Source organism: Bos indicus, chromosome 29 (assembly GCF_029378745.1).
Source record: "Bos indicus isolate NIAB-ARS_2022 breed Sahiwal x Tharparkar chromosome 29, NIAB-ARS_B.indTharparkar_mat_pri_1.0, whole genome shotgun sequence".
NCBI lineage: Eukaryota > Metazoa > Chordata > Mammalia > Artiodactyla > Bovidae > Bos > Bos indicus.
This window is the reverse complement of record NC_091788.1, coordinates 12,173,425-12,194,901: the sequence shown is the minus strand read 5'-3', so window position 1 is coordinate 12,194,901 and position 21,477 is coordinate 12,173,425. Positions and strand designations below refer to the sequence as shown.

At 41.1% G+C, this 21,477-nt stretch overlaps 1 protein-coding gene across 14 annotated transcripts in view; it reads right to left on the bottom strand.

Annotated features, from left to right (window-relative positions):
* Positions 1 to 21,477, bottom strand: part of DLG2 (discs large MAGUK scaffold protein 2) — a 2,332,068-nt gene that overhangs the window by 413,385 nt on the left and 1,897,206 nt on the right. For all 14 annotated transcript variants that reach the window (XM_070783335.1, XM_070783336.1, XM_070783337.1 and 11 more), the window contains one exon: positions 6,665 to 6,821. In XM_070783335.1, coding sequence (XP_070639436.1) covers positions 6,665 to 6,821 — 157 coding nt within the window. The remainder of the gene's footprint in view (positions 1 to 6,664; positions 6,822 to 21,477) is intronic.

Below are 21,477 nucleotides of genomic sequence, written 5' to 3'. Positions count from 1 at the left end.
GGGGTCGCACAGAGTCGGACACGACTGAAGCGACTTAGTATAGCATAGCATAAAGAGGTTCCCAATACGCGCTGGTAAACGGTTTCTGAAAAGGTCTTCAGTGAAGGAAACTGGTCATTAGGGAACCCTTTCTCTCAGGAGAAACCCAATACAATCCCGCTCTTCCAGAGTCCCGTGAACTCATGTTGAGAAATGCTCATCTATTCTACAGAAAAGGCAATGGCACCCCACTCCAGTACTCTTGCCTGGAAAATCCCATGGATGGAGGAGCCTGGTAGGCTGCAGTCCCTGGGGTTGCTGCAAGTTGGACACGACTGAGTGACTTCACTTTCACTTTTCACTTGTATGCATTGGAGAAGGAAATGGCAACCCACTCCAGTGTTCTTGCCTGGAGAATCCCAGGGAAGGGGGAGCCTGGTGGGCTGCTGTCTACGGGGTCACACAGAGTCGGACACGACTGAAGTGACTTAGCAGCAGCAGCAGCAGCATCCATTCTAACACCTGCCCCAAAGAAGGAATTGCTCAAACTATCGAAAAGAGGCTTTCCTCCGATACAGTGATCTGACACACAAAAAATATTACACATATTCTTGGGTTTCCCTGCTGGCTCAGATGGTAAAGAATCCACTTGCAATGAAGGAGACCTGGGTTTGATCCCTGGGTCAGGAAGATCCCCCAGAGAAGGGCATGGCTACCCACTCCAGTATTCCTGCCTGGAGAATCCCTGTGGACAGAGGAGCCTGGCAGGCTACAGTCCATGGAGTCACAGAGTCAGACATGACTGAGCAACTTTCACTATACTGTATGACACATATTCATAAGGTACAGTGGTTGGTAGTAATAGTGTTAAGTACTTACAACGTGACATGCTCTGTTCTAAGTGCTTTCTCTTCTCTTTCCTCAGTATGCCACCTCTCTGTGTGTGCTCACACACATTAGATACATTGATACATGGTTGGCCTTGGATTTGCAGTTGGCTGAATTGTTTAGTTGCTCAGTTGTGTCCGATTCTTTGTGACCCCGTGGTTCTCTGTCCATGTGATTTCCCAGGCAAGAATACTGGAGCTGGTTGCCATTTCCTTCTCCAGGGGGTCTTCCTGACCCAGGGATCAAACCCATGCCTCCTGCATTGGCAGGTGGATTCTCTACCGCTGAACCACAAGGGAAGCCCAGTTGGTTGAATGCATGGATGCAAAACCCGCTGATGCGGAGGGCCGACTGTATTCAATGTACTATGCCATTTTATACAAGGGACTTGAGCTTAGCGGATTTTGCTGTTGACAGGTTGTCCTGGAACAAATCTTCCGAGGATATGGAAGACAGCTGTATCTGCTTTGGGCAGTGAGCATTTTGAGATCTATTATTCTCACTCATCTTTGAGATTTCATTTCCTGGTACAGAACCTGACACATAGTAAGCCATTAATAAAACAAATTGTCTTAGAAGAGTCTGCAGTCTGTGTGGGAGAATAATTCAGGAAAATAGAAATGGATATTGCATCCCTGATTAGCAAGGTAGTTGTCTGTTATATAAGTCCCTTCTTGATGAAGATCAATCGAGAGCAGAGATCTACCCTTCGGCTCTCTTCCCCAGGGATGCTATTTCTCCTCTCTAAATGTACTATGCTATTTTTAGCATGACTTACTTGCAAATAAATCTTACATGACTTAGAAATCTATGCATTGAATTTTTATTTAGGGTTTTTGTTCTTTTGTCTTCTAGGAAGGTATAGCTTGTCTTTACATGTCCAGTGGAAGCTGTAGGTGCAAAATATTATCCTCCATATTCCATTGCTAATAATTCTGTCAGTTTTCTTTCCATATTGTAATAACGTGTGAGTTTCTCAAGCCTGTTTATTTCTTCCTTGTAGTGTTAAACAATGAAATTCCAATACTGAACCTTTATACTAGCCAATTTATAGCCACAGTTTATATAAATTTTCACAAGCTGAAAAGAATTCCTTTTCCTTTCCAACTGTAAAAAATGAATGGTATTTTCATTGTTAAACTATCTTTGCAAATGTTTTACATAAAAAAGAATATGATATTTGAACTTCAGACATTGCTGTTATGTACTATGAATTGAAATCTCTAAGAAGACTATAATTCTGATTTGTTGCCATGCTTACTCTGTGGTCCTGGCAATAATATTTAAATGGATTAATCTACTTCTGGAAGCAGAAATACTTGGGAGTTTTCTTTGTTGAGCCATAACAAGGTTATTATCTCGTTCCTTTTCCCACCACCTGCCTAGAGATTAAACAAATAAAACCCATAGCTTAGGGGATTTCTTAAACAGAGTTAAAAAGTCAATAATATCATCTCTGTGCCTCAGTTTATTCATACTTCAAGTGAACATAATAAGGCTAGAGTTGTTATAAGATTACGTTAGCTACACCTGTGACTGACTCAAAAGCTCCATGTAAATATTAGTTCCTTATAGTTTTGTGTGGGCTTCCCTGCTAGCTCAGCTGGTAAAGAATCCACCTGCAATGCAGGAGACCTGGGTTCGATCCCTGGGTTGGGAAGATCCCCTGGAGAAGGGATAGGCTACCTGCTCTGGTAATCTTGGGCTTCCCTGGTGGCTCAGCTGGTGGCTCCTGCAATGCAGGAGACCTGGGTTCGATCCCTGGGTTGGGAAGAGCCTCTGGAGAAGGGAATGGCTACCCACTTCAGTATTCTGGCCTGGAGAATTCCATGGACTGTATAGTCCATGGGGCCACAAAGAATTGAACACGACTGAGCGACTTTCACTCACTCACTGTGGTTCTGTGTGCTTCTGAGTGTGCTGTGCACACCAAGCAATGTGTACAAAGAAGGCTGTATACACTGAGATCATTGTCAAGGTTTCGAAGAGAGATTGTGCCGTGAGGAGAAAGAACACTGATCTGGGGTCAAGGGAGCTGCTTTTGAGTCCCACGTCAGAGTGAGGAGCTGTGGAGCTATAGACAAATCATTTAGCCATTCTGAATCCTCTTTCCCTGATGTGGAAATTGAGAGAAATAATAACATTGGTCCCTAGAATCGATGCATGTGAAAGTGCTTTGTGTCTGGGAAAGTGCTTTGACAATGGGAACGCTGATTGTACTGAAATGACAGAGTGGTCCCCCAGTCTACAGATTTTCTGCCAGGATGAGGAAGATATGTAAGTATGTCCTAGAAAGAATTTCAGAGTCAGTCTCCCAGGCTCTAGTGACTTTTCAAGGCATCACTATTTTTATTTAATACTTTTTCATCAATAAATAATTTTTGAGAGATGGCTAGGTACCAGGCACTGTGCTAAATGTTGAGGATACAAAATCATACAAGATACAGAGTTTGCTTTCAGAGAGCTTTTGGTAACTTAGTAGAGAAAGATAAACATGTAAATAAACACGGGCAATGAGGTTTAAGAGCTTATAGAATTTTAAAGTTATATCTTGTCTAAAATTTTCTTTTTTAAATTTTTAATTGGAGGATAATTACTACACAATGTCGTGTTGCTTTCTGCTGTACATCAACATGAATCAACCATGGGCATACATATGTCCCGTCTCTCTTGAACCTCCCCACACCCCATCCCACCCCTCTGGGTTGTCACAGAACGCCTGGTTGAGTTCCCTGCGTCATACAGGAAATTCCCACTGGCTATCTATTTTACAAATGGTATTACATATGTTTCAGTGCTACTTTCTCAATTTGTCCCACCTTCTGCTTCCCCTGCTGTGTCCATAAGTCTGTTCTCTCTCTGTGTCTCTGTTCCTGCCTTGCAAATAGGTTCATCAGTACCAGTTTTCTGTATTTCATAAAAATGCATTAAAAAAAGTATATATTTGTCTTTCTCTTTTTGACTTCACTCTGTATAACAGGCTTTAGGTTCATCCACCTCCCTAGAACTGACTCAAATTCATTCTTTTTAATGGCTGAGTAATATTCCACTGGGCTTCCTGCTTCCCTCGTAGCTGTCAGTAAAGAATCTGCCTGCAATGCAAGAGACCCAGATTCGATTCCTGGGTCAGTAAGATCCCTTGGAGAAGGAAATGGCCACCCACTCCAGTATATCTGCCTGGGAAATCCCATGGACAGAGGACTCTGGTGGGCTACAGTCCATCAATTTGTAAGAGTCGGAAAAAGAGTTGGACATGACTTAGTGACTAAAGCACCACCAATATTCCATTGTATATAGGTTCCACAGCTTCTTTATCCATTTACCTCTCAATGGACATCTGGGTTGCTTCCAGGTCCTGGCTACTGTAAATAGTGCTGCAATGAACATTGGAGTACATGTCTTTTAAAACTGGTTTCTCAGGGTATATGCACAGTAGTGGGTTGCTGGGTCATATGATAGATTTATTCCTAGTTTTTAAGGAATCTCTACACTGTTCACAATGGCTGCACCAATTTACATTCCCACCAATGGTACAAGAGGGTTCCCTTTTCTCCACATCCTCTCCAGCATTTATTATTTGTAGAGTTTTTGATCATGGCCCTTCTGACCAGTGTGAGGTGACATCTCATTGTAGTTTTGATTTTACATTTCTCTGGTAATGAGTGATGCTGAATATCTTTTCATGTGTTTATCAGCTATCTGTATGTCTTCTTTGGAGAAATGTTAAGTTCTATCTTATATGTCATTTAAGTATAGAAGAAGTAGGTCGGGGGGAGTAGTTGAAGGGGTGATGATAGGCGATAGAACAAGGGCCTGGCACGGGACCTTACCCTAATTCTTCCATACTCAGTCCTTCTAGACATCTGATAGTTGCTGAGTGAGCAGGAACCTCTATGTGTGGGAGAACCACAGACATACAAAAGGGAGGGTCAAGCATGCAGACCACTGGACACTGCTCAGGTCAACTGACTGCATCCTATAGGTAAATCACGTGTGCAGGGTGTGGGAGTTGGAGTGATGGTTAACAAATATTAGGTCACTTGGAAAATTCTAGTTATATATCATAGCTATACAGCAAAGAAGAATTTTCCAAAGGGCACAATGAAAACCACAAACTAAATGCTTTATTTAGTTATGAATCATAACCATAGCCGGAGAAAGCAATGGCACCCCACTCCACTACTCTTGTCTGGAAAATCCCATGGATGGAGGAGCCTGGTGGGCTGCAGTCTGTGGGGTCGCTAAGAGTCGGACATGACTGAATGACTTCACTTTTCACTTTCATACATTGGAGAAGGAAATGGCAGCCCACTCCAGTGTTCTTGCCTGGTGAATCCCAGGGACAGGGGAGCCCGGTGGGCTGCCGTCTATGGGGTCACACAGAGTCAGACACGACTGAAGCGACTTAGCAGCAGCAGCATAACCATAGCCATAAAACTGGGCTCTTTATGTAATTCTCTGTTATTATTTGCATGATTGCCAAAACTGCAGAGTGGACATGAACACTCATAGTGGATTTAACTACTTATCATAGAATTTATCCCAAGGAGGTAGCTTGATGTAATAGAAAGAAGCATCAATAGATATTCAAAGAGAAGAAATGGCTTGGAGAAGAGAGGAGTGGGGAAAGCAAGATGAAAGGAAGGAAGGCGAGTAAGAGGAGGTAGGTGATGGATATTAAGACTGAATATTTATTCTGACTCTCTAGTTAGGTGCACTTTTTTTCCTCCATGCTACATGGCTTGCAGGATCTTATTTCTCTGACCAGGGACTGACCTCATGTCCACTGCAGTGGAAGCACAGAATCTTAACCACTGGACCACCAGGGAAATCCCTAGTTAGGTGAACTTTGACAAGTCATTTAACCTCTCTGAACCATATTCTTTTCATCTGGACATGGTGATTTACCTTTCACGGTGACTGTGAGAATATAAGTTACTTTTATAAAGTAATTACTTTTCTAATATGGCTGGTGCATAAATCCTTGCTAACTCGTTGCTAGTAATTTTTGTATTGAGGTAAATGGTGATGTGCTACCACTTAGCAACATCAGCAAATTGTATGTAGCACTATTTTACACATTATTCATTTTTAAAAAATTATTTGTATTTTTGGCTACGTTGAGTCTTTGTTGCTGCTCAGGCGTTTCTCTAGCTGTGGCGAGTGGGGGCCACTCCCTGGCTGTGGTGTGTGGGCTTCTCACTGTGGTGGCTTCTCTTGCTGTGGGGCATCTAGGGCATGTGGACTTCAGTAGTTGTGGCTTCTGGGCTCGAGAGCACAGGCTGAATAGGTGTGGCACACGGGCTTAGTTGCTTTGTGACATCTGGGATCTTCCCAGAACAGGGATTGAACCTGTGTCTCCTGCACTGGCAGGCAGATTCTTTCCCACTGAGCCATGGGGGAAGCCCCCACATTATTCTTAAACAGTTCCATGCAACAAACTCCATGCATCATGAAGATGCAGTTTTTAGAGTATAATGATGGATTTTGAAAGAAATTTAGCACTTTGAAAAATAAATAATATATTGAAAAAAAATTCATGCTTCTCAATGTTCTACTGGATACAAATACGTCTCAGAAAATCTAAATGAAAACACTAGCACCTCTACCTGATTCTGAAGGAAGTAACGCGCCTCAAACCTGAATGCCATTTAAATTGCGACGTGCACCTGAAGCCGTAATGCTTTCTTCCGTATTTCCTTTGGAATGAAGGTGCTTTTGGAGTTATAACTGGAAGGGACTTTCTCTCAGATGGTGTCAGACATGGAGGGAATAAAGATTAAGGAGCAATACTCACAGATAGGATCTGGTCTCCTCTCTGGAGCTCCCCGCTCAGGTCTGCTGGTCCACCAGCCAGAATGAAGGAGACAAAAATACCTTCTCCGTCTTCTCCGCCCACGATGTTGAAGCCCAGGCCAGTGGAGCCTTTATGCAGGACCACCTTGCGGGGCTCCCTGCAGAAACAAGCGGAGAATCACGTCCATAGGGTGGCCCAGTCAAGATTTACATCGCTCTTACTTAGTACCTATGAAAATGGCTTCTCCAATTATGACAAATTTGCATATCAAAAATATGCTAATATCAGGGCAGACGTCTGAATTCCTCACTGTAACAAATGGCAATATACATGCAAATTTATCCCTAATTCCAAAACATTTCCTTAAACTAGCTTTACTTCCAATTTTCCTTTGTTTATAACATCTGTTATTGTACTGAGCACTACTGCAGCAGTATTCAATAGGATGGATGTATCCAAAAAGAGGAAGAGAATTTGGGGGACAAGAGACTAGACTGAATAGGCCAGACGATGAACTATATTACATGACAGCCTGTGGGCTTGTTTTTTGTTTAATTAAAATTTACTCTGGAGGCAGTGGGGACTCACTGGAAGATTTTTGAGGCAGGAATACTATTTAAATCAATGTTAGGAAGATTACAAATGGCCACATGTAGGATTGATGGAGTTGGAAGCACAGATATGATGGGAGACAGGAAAACTACTGAGGATATTGACCAAGGAATCCAGGTTTAAGGAAGTGACAGGCTGCCTAGGAGGGAGGGCAGTGATGATGAAAAGAACCGGCAACATGAAAGGGGTCATTTGAAGGCAGGAACAGAGGTTGTTTTGGGTATTGGAGGAGGAAGGAAGAATATATGAAAGTGAAAGTGAAGTCGCTCAGTCGTATCCGACTCTTTGCGACTCCATGGACTGTAGCCTACCAGGCTCCTCTGTCCATGGGATTTTCCAGACAATAGTACTGGAGTGGATTGCCATTTCCTTTTCCAGCGGATCTTCTGGACCCAGGGATGGAACCCAGGTCTCCTGCATTGTATATAAGTACTTGCAAAAAGGGGAGAGAGTGTGGGTGGAATCCAGGGTACAAGCATGAGTATGATGTTGACATGCTTAATTCCAGGTACTAGTCGGACATCCTTGTGGAGATGTGTGAAGCAGTTAGAGACAAAGGATAGGAGTTTAGATTCTCAGAGAGGACTGCAAAGGCAGATTTGAGGGTCATCAGTAAAAGGATGAGAGATCAAATCTTAAGCCAACAGTTCATTGAGATTGTTTAGAGGTTGAAAAATTATGGAACACAGAATTGCAAGGGTTCTAAGAAAGCATCTAGTCGAATTATCTCGTATCAGTAGTTTCAAAAAATGTTATCCTGCAAGCTTCAGATTTGACCAAGATCTTTTTTAAATATCACCTACCCTTCTCTTTCAAATATCTCAGTTCCAATTATGAAATGTTTCTCTTCTATTTTCCTACTCTTAATGATGTAAGAATGACAAAAAAGTCCAATATATTTTTATTTTTTTAAATTAATTTTTTATTGGAGTATCGCTGCTTTACAATGTTATGTTAGTTTCTGCTGTGCAATAAAGTGAATCAGTTATACATAAACGTATTGTTGTAGTTCAGTGGCTAAGCCATGACCAACTCTTTGTGACCCCATGGACTGCAGCATGCCAGGCTTCCCGGTCCTTCACTATCTTCTGGAATATACTCCAACTCATGTCCATTGAATCAGTAATGCCATCCAGTCATCTCATCTTCTGCCACCCCCTTCTCCTCCTGCCCTCAATCTTTCCCAGCATCAGGATCTTTTCCAGTGAAGCAGCTCTTTGCATCAGGTGGCTAAAGTATTGGAGCTTCAGCTTTAGCATCAGTCCTTCCAATGAATATTCAGGGTTGAGTTCCTTTAGGATTGCCTGATTTGATCTCCTTGCAGTCCAAGGGACTCTCAAGAGTCTTCTCCAACACCACTGTTCAAAAGCATCAATTCTTTTGCTCTCAGCCTTCTTTATGGTCCAACTCTCACATCCATACATGACTACTGGAAAAACCATAGCTTTGACTAGACAGACTTTTGTCGGCAAAGTGACATCTCTGCTTTTTAATATGCTGTCTAGGTTTGTCATAGCTTTTCTTCCAAAGAACAAGTGTCTTTTAATTTTGTGGCTTCAGTCACTGTTTGCGGTGATTCTGGAGTCCAAGAAAATAAAGACTGTCACTATTTTTCCACTTTTCTCCATCTATTGGCCATGAAGTGAAAGGACTGGATTCCATGATCTTCGTTTTTTTGAATGTTGAATTTTAAGTCAGCTTGTTCACTTTCCTCTTTCACCCTCATCAAGAGGATCTTTAATTCCTCTTTGTGTATGCATATCCACTCTCTGTATATCCATATCCTTCCCACTGAGGTCACCACAGAGCATTGAGTAGAGTTTCCTGCACTATACATGAGTTTTTTAATTAGTTATCTGTTTTATACATAGCAGTGATTTTATGTCTATCCCAATCTCCCAATTCATCCCAACCCTCTTTCACCCTCCTTGGTAACCTAAGTTTGTTCTCTCAATCTATGACTCTCTTTTTGCTTTGCAAATAAGTTCATCTGTAGCATTTTTTTAAGATTCTACACATAAGGAATATTATATGATATTTAGGTCATCATAATAATGACTACACAGACTTTTTTTATTTGCTATCACATTTCCTTGCATAAAGAGATGCATTATAGCTATATTTACCCTTATTTGAAGAAAGGTGTACAATGCACACTAGAGCTTGGACTATAAGTGATATGTAACAATGCTATGTATTAAGAAGTAACTTGACATAGAGTTAGTTCATTCTGGTGGGTGTAGACTACTTATACGCGATAACATGCAATAAGTCAGTTTCCTATAGGGTATGTTAGAAAGCAGTACATATTTTGGGAAAAAGAAAAAGTGGAGGAGTGCAAGGACAGGTGCTTGCAGGGATGAGCTTGCTCAGGATTTACTGAAAAGGTGACAGTTGAGGAAAAACTGAAGAGGTGAGGAATCTCATCATGCTATCTAAAGGAGACATTCCAGCTAGCAGGGACAGAGGCCCTGATATGGGAAGGTGCTTGGTGTTGTCAAGGAAAAGCTAGGAGGCCATGTGGCTGAATGAGTGAACAAGGGAAGGAGAATGGGTAAAAGATGACGTCAGTGGACTAGTTTTCTATTGATGAGTAACAAATTACCACAAACTTGGTGGTGACAAATTACCACAAACACCCACTATTATCTCACAGTCTTGTAGGTCAGAAGTTGGGGTGGCCTCGTCTAGGTTGTCTGCCTAGGATTTCATAAGGTTGTTATCAAAGTGTCAGACAGGACAAACTTTATTGGGATACTCTGGGGAAAAAGCCAGATCCATATTCAAGTTAGCTTGTTGGCAGAATTCAGTATCTTGTACTTGTAGGACTGTTTTACATATATTGGGTTGGCCAAAAGAGTTCGTTCAGTTATTTCTGTAAGACTTTATGGAAAAAATCCAAATGAACCTTTTTTTGGCCAACTCAGTATTTTGTTATAAGGAATTGACTGATGGAGCCATGAATGATGAGAAGCTCCAGGATCTATAGTCAGCAAGCTGGAGACCCAGGAGAGCTGATGGTATAACTTCCAGCTCAAGTTTGAGTCCAAAGTTAGGAGAAAAGCAATGCCCCAGATCAAAGGCAGAAAGAAAGAGTAAATTCTCTCTTACTTTGTCTTTGGTTTTATTCAGGCCTTCATTGTGTTGGATGGGGCTACTCATATGAGAGAGGACAATCAGCTTTACTCAGTACACTGATACAAATGATAGTCTCATCCAGAAACATCCTCACAGACACACTTGGAGTAAGGTTTAATTATCTGGGCACCCTGTGACCCAGTCAAGTTGACATACAAAATTAGCCATAACAAAGACTGAGGTCCTGTTTCCTTGCTGGCTACCAGTTGGGAGTCTCTATCAGCTTCTAGAGGCCACCCCTTTTCCTTCTCATGTGGTCCTCTCTAAACTTCAAGTCAGAAATGGTACACTGAATCCTTTCCTTTTTGGGAAGCTCTCTGGTTTGTTCTTCAGCAGCTGGCTGGATTTAACTCTCTGCTTTTCCAAGGTCTGTGTGATTAGGTTTGAAGCACCCAGATGATTCTTCACCTTAAGATCAACTGCTTAGTAACCTTAATTACATTTGCAAAGTCCCTTTTCCATGTAAGGAAACTTAACTGTGGGAGCAACACCAGAAGGTGGAGATCATGGGGCCATTTCAGAATTTTGACTCCCACAGGCAGATAGGCAACAGGGGATAAATCCTGAAGGGTCCCATAGACCATTTTAAAACTTTGATTTTTACTCTGAGAGAAACAGGGACCCACTGGGAAAAATTACCTGATCTGATTTACATTTTAAACGATTATTTTGGTATAAAGTACATATGAGAGGCAAAGACTAAAGAAGACAGGTTCGGTGGATTTTGTTATATTTAGGCAAAATATAATAGTGCCGTGGGCGAGAGTGGTATTAGAGGAGGTGGTGGACAGTGGATACATTTCTAGTCTGTTTTCTTTTCCTGTTCAGATTGAACAACAGACTGGTTCCAAATAGGAAAAGGAGTACGTCAAGGCTGTATATTGTCATCCTGCTTATTTAACTTCTATGCAGAGTACATCATGAGAAACGGTGGGCTGGAGGAAGCACAAGCTGGAATCAAGATTGCCGGGAGAAATATCAATAACCTCAGATACGCAGATGACACCACCCTTATGGCAGAAAGTGAAGAGGAACTCAAAAGCCTCTTGATGAAAGTGAAAGAGGAGAGTGAAAAAGTTGGCCTAAAGCTCAAAGTTCAGAAAACGAAGATCATGGCATCCGGTCCCATCACTTCATGGGAAATAGATGGGGAAACAGTGGAAACAGTGTCAGACTTTATTTTTGGGGGCTCCAAAATCACTGCAAATGGTGGTTGCAGCCATGAAATTAAAAGATGCTTACTCCTTGGAAGGAAGGTTATGACCAACCTAGATAGCATATTGAAAAGCAGAGACATTACTTTGCCAACAAAGGTCCATCTAGTCAAGGCTATGGTTTTTCCAGTGGTCATGTATGGATGTGAGAGTTGGACTGTGAAGAAGGCTGAGCGCCGAAGAATTGACGTTTTTGAACTGTGGTGTTGGAGAAGACTCTTGAGAGTCCCTTGGACTGCAAGGAGATCCAACCAGTCCATTCTGAAGGAGATCAGCCCTGGGATTTCTTTGGAAGGAATGATGCTAAAGCTGAAACTCCAGTACTTTGGCCACCTCATGCGAAGAGTCGACTCATTGGAAACGACTCTGATGCTGGGAGGGATTGGGGGCAGGAGGAGAAGGGGACAACAGAGGATGAGATGGCTGGATGGCATCACTGACTCGATGGACGTGAGTCTGAGTGAACTCCGGGAGTTGGTGATGGACAGGGAGGCCTGGCATGCTGCAATTCATGGGGTCAGAAAGAGTCGGACACGACTGAGCGACTGAACTGAACTGAAAATAAATTAATTTTAAAAAAAGCTTCAACATTCTATTTGGTTTTTCTTTATATCTTTTATTCCTTTGCTGAGACTTTCTATTTCTTAAAAAAAATTGATTTCAAGTGTATTTGTAATTGCTCATTGAAGCATGATGGCTGCTTTAAAATCCTTGACAGAAAATTCCAACATCTGTGTTATTAGTACCTCAATGTTGCTATCTTTTGTCTTTCTTCATTCAAGTTGAGGTTATCCTGGTTTTTGGTATAAGTGATCTTTTATTGTATACTGTACATTTTGGGTGTTATGTTGTGAGGCACTGGATTATATCTCATTTTAGTCTTTTCCAGGTTGTAGATTTGTTTAGCAGATCCAAGTGGGATGGGTATTCAGCTCTCCACATGGCTCTGGCGACACCAGAGAGGAGAGTGGGTACCAGTTTGCATTCTAGTCATTCTACCTGCCTGCCACTTGGTGGGGTAGAGGCTCAGGTCCTTCTGGACCCACTGACACCAAAGATGGAGAGAAAGTGGCATGTTGACCAGTACTACCTTGAACCAACTTGTTCTGCCTCTGAGAGGGGCTAGAAGTTCAGCCCTCCCCACCCGCGTCGAGCCCCATGGACACTCCCCTGGTAGGTAGGTAAAGTGGTTTGCCAACAAGTGCTGCTTCCTTCTCCCTCCTCCTATCTGTTGCCACTGCCCAGGGGTAGAAATTCAGCTCCCGGCAGGGCCCTGCCAATACCAGGATTAAGGGAACAGAAAGCTACTATCATTCCAGCTCTTTCAGCTGCTGGGTAAAGATGCAAGTTCAGCTTCCCACTGAAAGTGGAGTATCAACTAACAACACCTCATACCATCTGATTCTGCCTTTTAGTTGCAGGATGGGAATGGAAGTTCAGCTCTTCTTTGGCCCCCTGACACCAACCCAGTGGAAGAAATGAGGGGCCATCTCATAATTGTGTATCCCAGTTGTCTCTGGTGGGGTCAGGAGTCCAGCTATCCACATGGTCTACTGGTACCCAATGGTGAGTGAACGACTTTTTCTTTGTTATCTGGCTAGAGTAGGACCCCACTGCCCAAAACTTCCCTGTTCTATTAGTCTACTCTTTCCACAGTCCTTTGGTTACAGGGAGCAGGCTTTTCTTGAGGCTTTTTAATCTATATGTAGTGGCGGTTTCAGGGTATAACCTTCTGTGGCCCATCCAGGATATACGGGATGCAGAAAGAAAATCCAGATAACTCACATGAGTGTCATTCCTCTTTGAGCCAGCCTGACATCTTTCCAACTTAAAAAAATATATTTCTTTATTTATGGCTGTGCTGGGTCTCTGTTGCTGCAAGCAGGTTTTCTCTAGGCTGCAGCGAGCAGGGGCTACTCTTTCTTCATTGTATACGCAGGCTTCTCATGGTGGTGGTTTCCCTTGTTGCAGAGCATGGGAAGCTCTGCAGCACGTGGACTCTAGGGCCCTAGGGCGTGAGCATTCAGCAGTTGCAGTGTGTGGGCTCAGCAGCTGTGGCTCATGGGCTTAGTTGCTCCACAGCAGGTAGGATCTTCCTGGACCAGGGATCGAACCCATGTCCCCTGCATTTGCAGGTGGATTCTTAACCACTGGACCACCAGAGGAGTCCTTTGTCCAGCTTTTTAGAGTGTTTTTATGTTTGTTTGTTTGATTATGTCTAAAGTTGTTTTTGCTTTTCTACATAAAAGGGAGAATTAGGAATGGGGATACTTTCCATTGGCTGATACCAGAAATCCAGGTTCTAGATACGTTTTTGAAGGTAGGGGTTAATAGGATTTTTGACAAAAAAGTTATTATAAACAATATCTTTTATTCCCCCTCCCCCCCAGTATAAATCACATACTCTCAGTGGGACCAATGACATTCAAGCTGTAGATAATAAACAGATGGCAGGAAGGAGGCTACTATGACTCTGTTTACCTAGGTGCTAAATGTTGTACTTGATGCTTTCTGTGCATCATTCCATTTATTCCTCAAAACAAATCCAATGACGGAGGTACACTGATGTCCTCAACAACTTTGAAACTAATTCTAAAAGGAAGATGTATTGGTGACTGGATAGATTGAAGAGGAAGTACAGTAAAATGTTGAAGCCAGAATCTAGATGGCAAGTATATGGGTGTTCATTATAGCATTCTTTAAATTTCTTTATGTTTGAAAAATTTTATAACAAAATATTGAGAAAAGTAGGCAACCTGATGAAGAAATTTTTTTGACAACTCTCTAGTGTAGTTGAACAAGACTGCTTGCCCAACTTTTTACTGAGTTTAGTAAGTAGAAAAGACAGAACTAAGGTGCAGATTTTCTCATTCAAAATCCCAGAGTCTAAAGTACAATATATTCCAGAGACTGTCAATTGACAAGTTGGAGGCTTAATATGAACCACAGTGTTAACAAATTTTTGAATTCGTTGCTCATGTTTAAAATTAGAAAAACTTGCATCAAATGTGGATTCATGGATTTACATGGGAAAAAACCAACCCAGACATTCTATGAATACTGACTCGCAGTCTCATTGTATAGCAACAGTTGTCTAGCACATGGCCCACTTAGATGGGTAGTCATTCTCTAGCTTGCCATTCATCTTCTAGTCTCATCTCTGCCTCGTGTTCCTCAGACCAAAAAGCTATAAGTTGCATCACATTTGCCCTTCTTGCAAAGTTAAGAGGAAACTAAAGCATTTCTTGTACTCATGGTTCTATCAAAACTGAGAAAATTTTGACTGTGGAGGGAGCCTAATATTTTAATAGAAAAATGGGAGAGAACAAAATTCATTTGGAACTAAGGATTATCCTTACATGTTTATTTATGTATTTTGAGGTTTTATTTTATTTTAATTTAATTTAATTTTTTAACGTTACAATATCGTATTGGTTTTGCCATATATCAACATGGCACATGTTGAGTCCACCACAGGTATACACGTGTTCCCCATCCTGAACCCTCCTCCCTCCTCCCTCCCCGTACCATCCCTCTGGGTCATCCCAGTGCACCAGCCCCAAGCATCCAGTATCGTGCATCGAACCTGGACTGGCGACTCGTTTCATATATGATATTATACATGTTTCAATGCCATTCTCCCACATCATCCCACCCTCTCCCACAGAGTCCAAAAGACTGTTCTATACATCAGTGTCTCTTTTGCTGTCTCGTATACAGGGTTATTATTACCATCTTTCTAAATTGCATATATATGCATTAGTATACAGTATTGGTGTTTTTCTTTCTGGCTTACTTCACTCTGTATAATAGGCTCCAGTTTCATCCACCTCATTAGAACTGATTCAAATGTATTCTTTTTAATGGCTGAGTAATACTCCATTGTGATGTTTAATATGCAAAACGAGTCTCTGCAGAAAGAACACAGCTTTTAAGATTATAATGAAACATTAGACCCCATTAATATCTATGTAACTTACACAGGGGCATATTGTTAGTGACCTCTGTGCATAAAATATATCATTTGTGAGTGATGGTAGTTTTTATTTGTTTTCCTTGGACAAGTCTTTTAAACTAAGTTATTTGGAAATTTCTCAACTCTTGAGATTTAAATGTGTTTTTAAGAAAGAGAATTTTGTATCACAGTAAATTAGGATGTTTATTTTAATAATAGGGAGAAACGCCAAAGAAATAAATCTGTAAAATTCTATGCAAATGGAATGTCCTATGCATACTCCAAATGATTTACTTTTTCTAATTTAAAATTCTTATACTAATAACCCATTATATTATGTGGAAGATTTTAAAGAGTTTTCATGTAAAAACAAAACAAACAAATATAATGAATATATAACAAAAGAGAAACAGACTCACAGATAAAGAGAGCACACAAGTGGTTACCAGGAGGGAGAGGGAAACGGTGGAGCGGGGCCAAATGGGGATTAAGAGAGACAAACCACTACCTATGAAATAAACACGCTGTGAGTACATATTGCACAAAGCGGGAAAGAGAGCCAGTGTGTTATAAGAACTTGGTTATTGTTCAGTTGCTAAGTTGTGTCCGACTCTTTGTGACCCCATAAACTGCATCACGCCAGCCTTCCCTGTCCTTCACTATCTCCTGAGTTTGCTCAAACTCATGTCCATTGAGTCAGAGATGCCATCCAGCCATCTTATCCTCTGTCGTCCCCTTCTCCTCCTGCCCTCAATCTTTCCCAGCATCACGGTCTTTTCCAGTGAGGTAGCTCTTCGCATCAGGTGGCCAAAGTATGGAGCCTCAGCTTCAACATCAGTCCTTCCAATGAATATTCAGGGTTGGTTTCCTTTAGGATTGACTGGTTTGATCTCCTTGCAGTCCAAGGGACTCTCAAGAGTCTTCTCCAGCATCATATTTTGAAAGCATCAATTCTTTGATGCTCAGCCTTCTTTATGGTCCTATTCTCACATCTATACTATAGCTTTGACTATACAGACCTTTGTGGGCAAAGTGATGTCTCTGTTTTTTAATACGCTGTCTAGGTTTGTCATAGCTTTTCTTCCAAAGAGCAAGTGTCTTTTAATTTTGTGGCCACAGTCACCTTACATAGTAATTTAGGAGCCCAAGAAAATAAAATCTGTCACCGTTTCCACTTTTTCCCCAACTATTCGCCATGAAGTGATGGGACAGGATGTCATGATCTTCCTTTTTTTAGTGTTAAGTTTTAAGCCAGCTTTTCACTCTTCTCTTTCACCTTCATCAAGAAGCTGTTTCGTTTCTCTTTGCTGTCTACCATGAGAGTGATATCATCTGCATATCTGAGGTTGTTGATATTTCTCCCAGAAATCTTGTTTCCAGCTTGCCATCCACCCTGGCATGTGCGTGATGTACTCTGCATGTAAGTTAAATAAGTGGGCTGATGATATACAGCCTTGACATACTCCTTTTACAGTTTTGAACCAGTCTGTTGTTCTATGTCTGGTTCTAACTTACTTCTTGTCCTGCATATAGTTTTCTCACGAGGCAGATAAGTTAGTCTGGTATTCTCATCTCTTTAAGAATTTTCCACAGTTTGTTGGGATCTACACAATCAAAGGCTCTAGCCTAGTCAATGAAGCAGAACTGTAGATGCTTTTAAAAATTCCCTTGCTTTTTCCATGATTCAATGGAGGTTGGAAATTTGATTGGTGGTTCCTCTGCTTTTTCTAAATCCAGCTTGTAAGTTCTCAGTTCACATACTGCCCAAACTTAGCTTGAAGGATTTTGAACATAATCTTGCTAGCATGTGAAATGAGTACAATTGTATGGTAACTTAAACATCCTTTGGCATTGCCTTTCTGTGAGATTGGAATGAAAACTGACCTTTTCCAGTCCTGTGGCCACTGCTGAGTTTTCCCAATTTGCTGGCATATTGAGTGCAGCACTTTCACAGCATCATCGTTTAGGATTTGAAATAGCTCGGCTAGAATTCCATCACCTCCACTAGCTTGGTTCATACTAATGCTTCCTAAGGCCCAATTGACTTCACACTCCAGGATGTCTGGTTCTAGGTCAGTGACCATACCATTGTGGTTATCTGGGTCATTAAGACCTGTTTTTGTACAGTTTGTTCTGTGTGTTCTTGCCATTTCTTCTTAATCTCTTTTTTTTAGGTCCTTGCCATTTCTCTCCTTTATTGAGCCCCTCTTTGCATGAAATGTTCACTTGGTATCTCCAATTTTCTTGAAGAGATCTCTACTCTTTCCCACTCTATTCTTTCCCCTCTATTTCTTTGTATTTTTCACTTAATAAACCTTTCTTATCTCTCCTTGCTTTTCTCTGGAACTCTGCATTCAATTGGGTATATCTTTCCCTTTCTTCTTTGCATTTTGCTTCTCTTCTTTTCTCAGCTATTTGTAAGGCCTCCTCAGACCTTGTTGCATTTTGCCTTGTTGCAGTTCTTCTTATTGGGGCTGGTATTGATCACAGCCTCCTGTACAATGTCACGAACCTCTGTCCATAGTTCATCAGGCACTCGGTCTATCAGATCTAATCCCTTGAATCTATTTGTCACTTCCACTGTATAATCATAAGGAATTTGATTTAGGTCATACCTGAATGGCCTAATAGTTTTCCCTACTTGCTTCAGTTTGAGCCTGAAATTTTGCAATAAGGAGCTGATGATCTGAGCCATAATCAACTCCTGGTCTTGTTTTTGCTGACTGCATAGAACTTCTCCATCTTTGGCTACAAACAGTATCATCAACCTGATTTCAGTATTGACCACTTGGTGATGTCTGTGTGTAGAGCTGTCTCTTGTGTTGTTGCAAGAGGGTGTTTGCTATGACCAGTGCGTTCTCTTGGCAAAACTCTGTTAGCCTTTGCCCTGCTTCATTTTGTACTCCAATATCGAACTTGCCATGTATCTCTTCACTTCCTACTTTTGCATTCCAGTCCCCTATGATAAAAAGGACATCTTTTTTTGGTGTTAGTTCTGGAAGGTCTTGCAGGTCATCATAGAATCATTCAGCTTCAGCTTCTTCGGGATTAGTGGTTGGGGCATAGATTTGGATTACTGTGATATCGAATGGTTTGCCTTGGAAACAAACCGAGATCATTCTGTCATTTTTGAGACTGCACCCACATACTGCACTTTGGACTCTTTTGTTGACTATGAGGGCTACTCCATTTCTTCTAAGGGATTCTTGCCCACCGTAGCAGTTATAATGGTCATCTGAGTTAAATTTGCCCATTCTGGTCCATTTTACTTCACTGATTTCTAAAAGAGCTTTAAATGGAGTATAATCTATAAAAACACTGGATCACTATGTTGTACTCGTGAGACAATTATAAATCAACTACACTTAAAAAATAAAAAATAGGGTGTTTCAATATATATTTTCCCTTTTAGAGGATCAAAACCCTGTGAAAAATTAGAAGTTCTGCTTTTTAAAACTTTATTTTTATTTTACATTGGAGTATAGTTGATTTACAATGCTTTGTTAGTTACATGTGTACATATATAGTATAAGTGATTCAGTTATACATATATCCATTCTTTTTCAGATGCTTTTCTCATATACTTTTACAGGATATTGAGTTCCCCATGCTATATAGTGGGTCCTTATTGTTCATCTACTTTATATAAAGTAGTATGAAAAGTTCTATTTTTTGATGCTTTGGTAAGTCAACTAGTTTACATTAGTTGCTAGGCTAGTTTATTGTTCACACAGCTAGTAAGTATCAGAGCTAGTCTTTTTTTTTTTTTAAGACACAGCTTCTTCCTCTAGTTTTATTGAGGTATAATTGGCATGTAATACTGTATAAGCTTAAGGTGTATGGCACAATGATTTGACTAATATATATCATGAAGTGATGATCATAATATGTTTAGTAAACATCCATCATCTCATACAAAATTAAGGAAGTAAATTTTTTTCCTTGTAATGAAAACTCTTAGGATTCAGGCTCTTAACATCTTTCACATATAAAGTACAGCAGGGTTAATATACTTATCATGCTGTACATTAGACCCCTAGTACTTATTTATTTTATAACTGGACGTTTGTACCTTTTGACTGTCTTCATCGAATACCCCCTCCTTCCCACCCTCTGCCTCTGATAACCACAATCCGATCTATTGTTTTTTTTTTTTATAAGTGAGAGAATTTTTAAAAGCAGTTTTGTTGTTGCTGTTTAATCGCTAAGCCATGTCTGACTCTTTGCAACCCCATGGACTGTAGCCCGCCAGGCTCCTCGGTCCAAGAGCAGTTTCAGTTCAGATAAAATGCAGAGGAAGGTACAGATTTCCCATTAACATCCTGCCCCAACACAGGCATAGCCTTCCTCACTCTCAATATCTCCCACCAGAGTGCTACACTTGTTAGAATGGACGAACCTGCACTGACCCGTCCTTATCACCCAAAGTCCACAGTTTACATTAGGGTTCACCACTCTAGGTGTTATCCATGCTATGGCTTTGCACAAAGAGTATAATGTCACGTATCCATCATTACAGTGTCACACGAAAGTAGTTTCACCACCCTTCAATGCCCTGTGTTCCACCTGTTCATCCCACTCTCCACACAACCCCTGGCAATACCAACCTTTGTACTGTCTGCATAGTTTTGCCTTTTCCAGAATGCCATATGGTTGGAATCCTACAGTATGAGGCCTTTCAGACTGGCTTCTTTCACTTGGTAATATATGTTAAGATTGCTCCGTGTCTTTTCATGGCTTGATAGCTCATTTGTTTGGAGTGCTAAATCATAGTCCAGGGTCTGGGTATATCTGTTTATTTGTTCATTCATCTACTGAAGGACACAATGGATGCTTCCAAGTTTTGGCAGTAACACGTATGTGAAGGTTTTTGTGTGGACATAAATTTTCAATTCATTTGGGTAAATACTAGAAGTGTGATTGCTAGATCCTATGGTAAACGTATAAGAGACTGCCAACCCGTCTTCCTAAGTGGCTGTACTAGTTTGCATTCCTACCAACAATGAATGAGAGTTCCTTACTAGCATTTGGTGTTGACAGAGTTCTAGATTTTTGCCATTCTCATATGTATGTAGTGCTACCTCACTGTTTTGACAGGGCCAGTCTCTTTACTATAAGTATTTTGTCCATTAAATGGGGAGATAATGTAAACAATGAAAATTTAAAACACTAAGCTAAAATATACTTTGTATAAGCCAGAGGAAGACCTCAATTTTAAAAAGGCATCACAAAACATTTACAGAATATAGTTTCCAGAATTACTGACTCTCAAAGATTCACTTTAAACTGCCCTTGGCTTCTATCATTTGAACCAAAACTTCAGCACTTCATTATATGTTGCCTTGTACTCTTTTCTCTCTGAACATCAAGGTTATCCCCTCAACCTCTCTTTTCTCTCTAGTTCAGGCCTAGACTTTTAGGACAATTTCCTAGTTTGAAGATTCTTTGAGTCCAGTTTCAGTGTTCCAAACACACTCTTTCCACTAGAATGACAGCTGATTCTCTTAGTTCCCTGCTTAATTGGCACCAGCCATCCTGGGCTCCATATCATATCAAACTCTTGTGCTTCTTTGAGTTGGACATGTTGCTTCATCTCTCCACTCCTTGGCTCAGGCCATCTTAAAACTCAGTTCAAACTCTCTGACCCTGCAGGTTCAGGTGATCACTTGGTCCACACTGTGTCTGGTCCACACGCTTCTATAGTAGCACTCATCACATTGCGCAGCGATTACTCACGGATTCAACTCCCTTAACAGACGTCAGGCACTAGCGATTATCTAGCAGCGGCAATACGCCTGACAACCAGGAATTGAGGAAATCATTATTGAATCAGTGAATCAACTCTTACTAATCTAAATCTAAAGTGATTTAGATCTCACTTTACCCTCTGCTTC